Here is a 9,347-nt window from a genome sequence, read left to right on the forward strand (position 1 = left end):
CATCTTAGATCACTTCAGTTTCAGAAATATTACTCTGCATTCACCTAATGTACTGCATCTTCAAAGCACTACACAAACATGAACCATCTCTCCCTAGAGTAAACCCATTTTACAGGGGGAAGGGGGAGGGAACCTGAGGGATGGGTTGACTTGTACCAAAGTCAGACATGGAATTGGTGTCACAGCTGAGACTAAACTTCATAAATTCAGTCCATGCTGCCTCTTCAGCTCCACACCAGTTACATTTGGACACCCAGTGCATGTTTATGTTGGAATTACATTCTAGTCTTTTCTGCAGACCTCTGAGACGCTGAAGAAAATCTGCATGAGGAACCTAGTGCGAAAATATTGTCAAGGGATTACAGCTGAGAAGAACGCCCAGGTAATGAATGGAGTATGCGTGTTCATGAAGGGACGTGATAGGGGACATTCCCTCAGATAAGAGTCCTTTTCTTTAGTGAGCGGTACAAAGCAAAAGCTGTAACCAGTAATTAACTTTACATTTTATGCTAGCCCAACCAATGAGTCCTTCACCCCTTTACAATAGGAAAATATTCATGCTTTTCTTTGAGGGTGATGGCCCTGACCTTCTGTTGTGCGGTATTTTAAATACACAGTACAGTTCTTCCCGGTAGCCTGAGCTGAGACCTGTGTAATGTGAAGGGAACTATTTCCCATTGCTTTTCAGATGGACAGTGTGTGGGTTTTTTTTGGAGGAAAAAAAAAAAAATCGGTCAGGCTGGCTGCCTGCTAAATCCTTGCAATAGCAGGACAGGAATAAACTCAACACAGTGGGAGAAATGCAGCTTTACAGCTAATGCACAAACAGCAGGAACCCTGCTCCAAGTGACGCCCTTCACTGTCTCTCATCTGGCTCGTGGGACACTCTACTGGGAATATAAGAAAGTGGTGGTGGTGTGGGGTGTTTTGTTGTTTTTTTTTTTTTTTTAAATAGTTGCAGCAAAAAGTAGCAGCGAGTGCCATTTTCAGAGGGAAGAAGGATGGCTACCTGCAGAGCGTAAGCCAGCTCTTTGCAGACACCAGGCTACGTGAGTATACAACAACAAACTGCACTCTTGGGCTCCTGACTCAGTATAGTCCCATTTAATATGCTGGGCAACAGGTCCTGAGGTCTGTGGAAGCTTTGCCTGAGTGAGGACTATCCAGTTTAGTTCTGTAGGAAGTGGTGGTGGTGGTCTGCTGACTCAGCTCTGGAATTCCAGTGTCCTATGGCTTATAATGAACTGATGCCTAAAGACCATCTGTTAGAGGAAACCTTTCAAATACACACAGATTTAGTGTTTCACTCGTGTTAGGAGCTGAAGGTTTTGGTTAATAATGGGATGCTTTCGGAGAAGGAGCCTCGCCTAGCTCTCTCCAGAGAAAGGAGAGATGGACTGAAGGAGTATTAATGGGAGCTAGTCCTATCCAAGCTGAGCATGTACCCCTAGGAGATCAATGGGGCAAGAGATGGATCGATTTAGTATAAAATGTCCTTACTCAGTAAATGAATCTTAACATTGTGGGACAAATATTTCACAGGAAGTTTCAGGAGTCCCTCTAAGGGAGGCCATAAAATCATGGAAAGTTCAGAGTTAAAATGTGAATGAAGCTTAATGAGATTAAAAAGGCAAATGCAGAGGCTGGATCAATTCTGATGGACATGGTGGCACCGCATACACTTTCATACTGTGTGGTATGTGTTTCTGGTTCCCTCCTTAGGTGAGGGAGACATAAACCCCAAAGTACTGCAACTAATTCATGGGGAGAAGGTCAAGGTAAGAAGATGTTCAATGGCGGATTTCTCCTCATCAGCAACATCTCACTGTCATCCTCCCTCTTAACCAGGTCACTGCCAAGACTTTTAAATGTGCCAAGGTTAACCTTGTGATGTTCAAAACAGTGTCTCTGCCAGTTCTAAAGGATGGTACATGCAATCAAATAACCAATGTAGCCAAATATTTCCACACTGGCCTGACCTATCTCTGGGTTATGTGAGTTTAACTTAGACCATCTTTGTGCTGCTTTTGAGTAAGTACGTACCTAGGAAGCGGATGAAACACGAGAAATTTATAGTGTAAAGGCTCCTTTTAAGCCTTCATGGGGGGGAAAAAAATTCGTTGATCTGATCTCGTGTGTGGGGAGTTCTTATGAGGCTTATTGACCTAACACATTAACAGCATCTTCGGTCTCTGATTCTGTTTTGAGAATCCTGTAGAGCAAGTGTGTGGTTGCTAGGGAATTCAGTGCTGCTTTCCTTTTCTAGGACAGCGGAACGATGGAAACCCAGCAACTTAATGCCCCATTCTTGTGCCTCTGCCAGCATATAATTGACAGTTAAACTGCAGATGCATATAGTGCCCATTATGTTATCCCATAAAGCTGGAGGGCTGTACAGAATAAACTGTTTCCAAAATCTCATGATCTGCCCCCAGTCACAGCTAAGCCTCCCACCCCCAATTTCAGCATTTAAAGAAACAAGCTCAGTGTATTCTAAGCAGAAGGCAATAACACCCTAAATCTTGTCTCATGCTATAGTCCCCAGAATTTCAGGCCAATGATGCCTGCTTCCTGAGTTATCTCTAGTCAAACCTAACCTCAGTGAATGCTAACATTCACGTGTTGTTTCAGTATGTGACGCCAGTGGTAAAATACGACAGGAACGGGTTTAAAGCAAGAGAACGGCAACTTGTTCTGACCCAGTCAGCAGCTTATGTGGTGGAAATGGCCAAGATCAAACAGAAAATAGACTATGCAACTCTGAAAGGTAACAGTGTAAGTCAGTGCTAGTTCTTCTTCCCTTGCAGAGGTCATCAAGGCCTTGGCAAAGGGGCAGAATGTGAAGAGGAGGGCTTTCCCCCCTTGCTAATTCCTCCTTCCCTCCAGGTTTCCAACCCCCCTCACCTGCTATTTAGCTTAGTGATTAAATCCTTTTACACTTCTTGGTGGTTTGTAAAAAGTTGTTTGCAAGCAGAGGGTTATCACTTCACTTGCCTCCTGCTGACTTGCTGAAGGATGACCACAATTTATCAGCTAAAGCAGTGTGACCACCTGTGACCATGTGGCTGATTAAAAAAGTGTCTAGTTTTGCATAAACAACCCTACTCTACAGGTATTTTTCCTTTTAAAGTCTTACTATAGTCTAAAGGGTTAATTCAGTTCTGGGCTGAATTACTTGGTGGGGGCGGGGGTGTGAATTAGTAACTATATATCGCTACTCTTGTTTGAGAGAACACCCTTGATTCTCCATTACTGTAACTAACAAGCATCTCTTGGAGAGGAATTTTATTAAATGACCTTAGAAACCAGACCTCATCTGGGGAACAAATGTCAGGTCACTCTACTGATTGGACAGATCCTTTCTAGTTATAAAACAACTAATCTCTGTAGTAGAGTAGCAATCTGTACTCTGTATATATGCTGCATGTAAGTTTTTATTCAAGGTTGGGGAACTATATCTCTGTTAATTACAGCAAACTGTACACGAGGCAAAAGGGATTAGAGTACTAGATTCTTTAGCGATGTTTGGAAATTCTTATTTCCTCTGAAGTGCAGTTTATGCATGTGTCCATGAAACTGGCATAGTTTGGAAAGGGATAGCTGCATATTCAAAAGGTGTGCTCCATTTATTTTAAAAATACCCCATTCTGGCAAGATAGAGGAATTTGTTGGTGGGGATGGGGTTACACACCAAAACATCCTTGATTATAGCTAGGTAACACAGAATATTTTCAAAAGTAGCTGTTTCAATATGTTAGGAATTAAAATGAAGCAATTTAAGAATAATGCCAAGGAGTTGGCACTGATGCTTCTTGTTTCTCAGCTGCTGTTGGAGCAAAGGTTTCTGGGAGCTGGTAAGCAGGAGAGCAGGTTTTCCTCATACTTGAAAAAGGTACTGTCCTTTTTCTCCACACAAGCCACAGCTTGAGGGCCCTGATATTGTAAACAAAACCAACCTTCACCCAAGATGAGGATTGTGTTATGGTTATCTCTGAAAGTGGCTGTTTCTCTTCCTCTAATTTTTGGGTTCTTTTTTAAGGTATTTCTACCAGCAATCTGAGTGATGGGCTCTTCGTCATCCACGTTCCTGAGGACAACAAACAGAAGGTAAACCACCAGAAAGCTCCTAGTGAGCCAGGCGAATGTGGAACATCTTCACATGAAACAACCAAGTTACTATAAATACCAAATGCACTAAGGGTAGCAATTTACAAACCTCCTTATACAGGATCACTGGCCTGATGGGGGGCGGGGGGAAATACATTTTCTAATGATAGGTAACAACTGAAGGTATGTTGGACATTTCTCTGATGCCAGTGCTAGACATCATGAAAGTATTTCCCTACAGTTACAAATGTTGTCTAGCTTAACTGCTGGTCTGAGACGAAAAGCTCTTTGCCCTTGTGCCTAAGAATGTTGAATTATTTTGTCCCCATTTCTGCTTTTAGGGAGACGTGATCCTTCAGTGTGAGCACATCTTTGAGACCGTCACAAAGCTCTGCATGCTGGCCAATAAGCAGAATGCTGTCCAAGTTGTTCAGGGAAGGTAAGCACCTATGTTGCCATTCATGCTACATCTTATAAAGGGATTCATTCTGTGGCACTGAGCTCTCCCATTTAGTCAGCTAAAACTCTTTTGACCCAGCAGTCCACACCTACCTAATAATGCAATGTGCTTACACGGTCAAAGGGCAAGATTTGGCCCTTAAGATCATAAGAGTAATCTGGAGCTTGAAGTTAGTTTTTCAGGTAGTTGTTTCACAGAACATTTTCCCCAGCAGTAGCTTTTGTAGTGACTTCTCTGCAGGCTTAGTTAATGTCGGTGAAGCAGGCTGAACAGATGGAGCACTATACAAGTGGACTATGTAATGTATTAGTGGTGGTGTGAATGATAGAGCTGTGTAGTAAAGACGGGTTCCAGCATGTCTGTGTAGCTGGATAATCAGCGGAGTCAGTTTTACTTATAAAACAGCTTTCAATTTCATGACTCTTTAAATACAGTATTTTTCAAACAACTGCTTCCTGCCATGGGAACAAGTCTGAGGAGTTTGACTGTCGTGTAATCATCTGGGTGATACCCTGTTCATTTTAACTGAACATACTGCAGAGACAAGATCATGGAACCTTAAACTGCCAGCAGCTTAATAGATGGGTTTTCTTTAACCTGAGCTGTGCTGACCCAATGGATAGACAGTATGCCAGCCAGATCACTCCAGAAAAATGCTGCTCTCAACTAGACAGGAGCAGGTTCAGGAGACACTAAACGCTGAGAAGAGGCAGTTTCTTCCAGATAACATCTGACTAACACTACCAGCTCAGTCTGTGTTTAGGCCTCCTGGGCTTTCAGGAGACAGGGAGGCAAAGTGTATTGATCCTAGACCGAAACCAATGGAATGCAAAAGCTGCAATGGATACGTGTTCCTGCTCTGTCTTCCTTCTGCTGGCCACTACATTTCAGTTGTAATACAGCATTTACGCTTGTTCAGTCTGGCCAGACCAGGCATGCTGCCTAATTTAGCATGCTTATGTTTCTTTCCTTTTATTAGTTAGTGTGTTCTAGTAATCAAACGGCTATTCAAGGACTCCTTGTTTTTGTTCTGGCTTGGTTGCACATGTGCAACTGTTCAGAGAATTTATCTAAATCTGTGAGGGGTTTTGAACTTTAACTTAATGAGATCTGCCTGGGGAACAGAACCAAAGAGGAGCTTAGAGTAAAGCCTATTGTAAGGAAAGCACGTAACAAGCAATATACACTTGTGTACTTGCAGCCTCCAGTTTCACATCAGTTCTGGGAAAAAAGGGATGATAGCTTTCACAACTGGGCAGGAGCCTCAGATCTATAAAGCCAAAAATGGACACCTAACAGTGGTAAGAACTAGAATTCTAAGTTACATCTAATGCTCATCACGTGGGTGACACAGTGAGCAGAGACTGCTCTGGTCATTTGGAAGACGGGACCAATCAATTCCTCTTGTCTGTGCATATAGTGTTGGGGTCAGATAAATGACTGCTTCATATTACTCAATAGATCTGCACTCTGTGTATCCCGAGTCCTGCCTACTCACCTTAGTTACACATTCTTACTGCTGCTTCCTCCTGTTAGCCCTGCAGAGCCAACCTGGCAATGGAGGGGAAGCTAGATTCTCTTCTGGCTTCTGCAGCAACTGAATTGTTCACCAGATTCCACTGCAGAATCTTCCTCTAGAGTGGGAATATGTGAGCCTGCAAACACACCTGAACTTTCAGGTGCCGGGTAGAGGTTTTTGTGACTTCGGTTATTTCTTCCTAACCACCAAACTTTACATCTTTTCCCTGAGAAAGCAAGAACCTCACGGTTCCATTGGCAGTTACTTTCCAGAGCACAACCATATCTTTAAGGCAATATCAAGTCTCCAGAGGCTGGTGGATAAATCCTGCCTCACACTGTGTCTGGTAATAGGGACTCACTTCCTCACTCTTGCTAGCATTTGGGTAGAGAAGAGCAGGAGGACTGACTAACAAGCCAGTGTGAAGAGAACTCTTCCTCTACCAGCCCAAATGTCTCATGGGCACCAAGTCTCCTCATCTCAAAGATATACTGGCATTAGAAAAGGTTCAGAGAAGGGCAACTAAAATGATTAGGGGTTTGGAACAGGTCCCGTATGAGGAGAGATTAAAGAGGCTAGGACTTTTCAGCTTGGAAAAGAGGAGACTAAGGGGGGATATGATAGAGGTTTATAAAATCATGAGAGGTGTGGAGAAAGTGAATAAGGAAAAGCTATTTACTTGTTCCCATAATATAAGAACTAGGGGCCACCAAATGAAATTAATGGGTAGCAGGCTTAAAACAAATAAAAGGAAGCTCTTCACACAGTGCACAGTCAACCTGTGGAACTCCTTGCCTGAGGAGGTTGTGAAGGCTAGGACTATAACAGGGTTTAAAAGAGAACTAGATAAATTCCTGGAGGTTAAGTCCATTAATGGCTATAAGCCAGGATGGGTAAAGAATGGTGTCCCTAGCCTCTGTCAGAGGGTGGAGATGGATGGCAGGAGAGAGATCACTTGATTGTTACCTGTTAGGTTCACTCCCTCTGGGGCACCTGGCATTGGCCAATGTTGCTAGACAGGATACTGGGCTGGATGGATTTTTGGTCTGACCCAGTATGGCCATTATCATATTCTTATGTAGCAAATTTAACCCTACATAGTGAAAGGCAGGAGTCTCTCAAGCTGTTTCAAAGGCAATGATGCCTGCATATTAAGCAACATTTTAACTTAATTTAAAGCTGAAATATGGCAGTAGGTATGTCCATGTCTTTTCTCCATGAGCGCTAACGGTCTCTGGGTGCCCATGGGTTGTTCAGCCATAACCAAAGCACCTGGGTGCATCACTTCCCTTTCCTTGCTGATCCCCAGGGGTGCATGTAGCATAATGTGCTTCCTGGCACTGAAGTGCCACATCCATTTGGCCCCTCTGAAGTGGCTGCACAGGAGCAGTTCTTCCACACAGATCTCACCAAGGCTGGGATGTCTGCACTGGAATAAAATAATGCCTTTCTTTTATCACAGGTGTCAACCAGAATGAAGTCCTGAGGCTGAACAGGAATTCCTGCTTTGCTTATCACCATCTTTGCTCATAACAGAAAGGAACGCACTGGATGAGATCAGCACTGACATCTTCCAGCTGAAAGCTTTCTGCTGCCATAAGACTGAGATTTGAGTTCACCTGCATCTTTTCAGCTTTTGGGCTTTTTTAACTAAAGTTAATCAACTGTAGCTGTAACATTCAAATTGATGTAGATTTGAGTTACTAGTACTAAATTTCATAAATCTGTTTAACGCAAATGAAGTTCTCTAACATTGAAAATAACTTTACTTACCCAGTAAGCAAAGATCTTAACCATCCAAGAAAGACTGAGCAAAAACAAAAGGGGTTCCCCGGCTCCTGAGCAGGGCTCAATGAGCAATTCTTTGTACAAACCAGGAGTAATGCACAAACTGCAGACTGGCAAATGTGGCAGTAGGGTCTGGAACCCACCTCTGCCCACGTGAAGGCTGTGAGCCTTCAAAGCCAGCATAGTTAGACTTCACCAGGGACTAAGTGGGCAGAATGAGTCTGTGCTCTGAACACAGCAAGAATAAGGCTGGCAACACATTCTCATTACTTGACTCAACATAGTACTAGATGAGGTTGCTTAGCTGGAAACCTCATTCGCTCTGCTTTCTTTCTGGCCAGTTAGTGTCTATAGTTGACTCAAGACTTCTCCATGTTGTGTATAGTAATGGCTATACACAGTGCACTGTATGAGTACAAGGCACTGGAAATAGGAATGAAATGAAAATAAGATGGGCGGGGGGAATATTCTTTGACTTGTAAATTCTATTGAGCTGAAACAATAGAACATAAGAACAGCCACATGGGTCAGAACAAAAGTCCATCTAGCCCATTATACTGTCTTCCCACAGTGGCCAATGCCAGGTGCTGCAGAGGGAATGAACAGAACTGGTACTCATTAAGTAATCCATCCCCTGTTGCCTATTCCCAGCTTCTGGCAAGCAGAGGCTAGGGACACCATCCTGGCTAATAGGTCCATCAATGGCTATCTTCCATGAATGTATCTAGTTCTTTTTTTGAACCCTGTTATTGTCTTGGCCTTCACAACATCCTCTGGCAAGGAGTTCTACAGGTTGACTGTGTGGGGGAAAAAATACTGCCTTTTTGTGTTAAACCTGCTGCCTCTTAACAAGAACTGGGGTCACCAAATAAAGTTGAGAGAGTAAACACTTCATTTACTTTTTCTGCAAGTCATGATTTTATAGACCTCTATCATATCTCCCCTTAGTCATCTCTTTTTCCAAGCTGAAACATCCCCAGTCTTATTAATCTCTTCACACAAGCCATTCCATACCCCCAATCAGTTGTTGCCCTTTTCTGAACCTTTTCCATTTCCAATTCCAATCTGTTTCCGAACAAAGCACAATCGCTTGATTTGCAGAATCTTCCACTGTCTCCTCTTGCTGAGACAAAACTACCTTCTCTAGGTGTTTGGGAAGTAAATCTGGTAGAGCAGTGGTTTTCAGCCTGTTGTCCACAGACCCCTGGGGGGTCAGCAGACTAAGATTTCCAAAGAGGCCTGTACCTCACTCTGAAAAATGTTTAGGGGTCCACAAATGGAAACAAGTTGAAGACTGTTTGAGAGGGAACAAATACAGCTGATGGCAGCAGTGGTGCTGGCCCTGCACAGTCAGGGCCACTCTTCTAGCTCAGGTAGGTGGGTGGTGGCAGCTATGGGGAGGGAGTATTTCTCTTCCTTTCCCTCTTCCCCAGGCTCTGCAGATGTATTAAAGATGGTTCTTGCTACCTTAGT

At 43.4% G+C, this 9,347-nt stretch overlaps 1 protein-coding gene across 1 annotated transcript in view; it reads left to right on the forward strand.

Moving 5' to 3' along the window:
* The window catches only part of MYO1H (myosin IH), a 39,908-nt gene extending 34,010 nt beyond the window's left edge, over positions 1–5,898 (forward strand). The window contains exons 26-32 of the mRNA XM_078848988.1: positions 299–382; positions 956–1,049; positions 1,723–1,778; positions 2,632–2,767; positions 4,040–4,107; positions 4,449–4,546; positions 5,769–5,898. Of these exons, the coding sequence (XP_078705114.1) occupies positions 299–382; positions 956–1,049; positions 1,723–1,778; positions 2,632–2,767; positions 4,040–4,107; positions 4,449–4,546; positions 5,769–5,898 (666 nt within the window). The remainder of the gene's footprint in view (positions 1–298; positions 383–955; positions 1,050–1,722; positions 1,779–2,631; positions 2,768–4,039; positions 4,108–4,448; positions 4,547–5,768) is intronic.
* The last annotated feature ends 3,449 nt before the right edge of the window (positions 5,899–9,347 follow it).

The sequence above is a fragment of the Lepidochelys kempii genome, chromosome 15, assembly GCF_965140285.1.
Source record: "Lepidochelys kempii isolate rLepKem1 chromosome 15, rLepKem1.hap1, whole genome shotgun sequence".
NCBI classification, from domain to species: Eukaryota; Metazoa; Chordata; order Testudines; family Cheloniidae; genus Lepidochelys; species Lepidochelys kempii.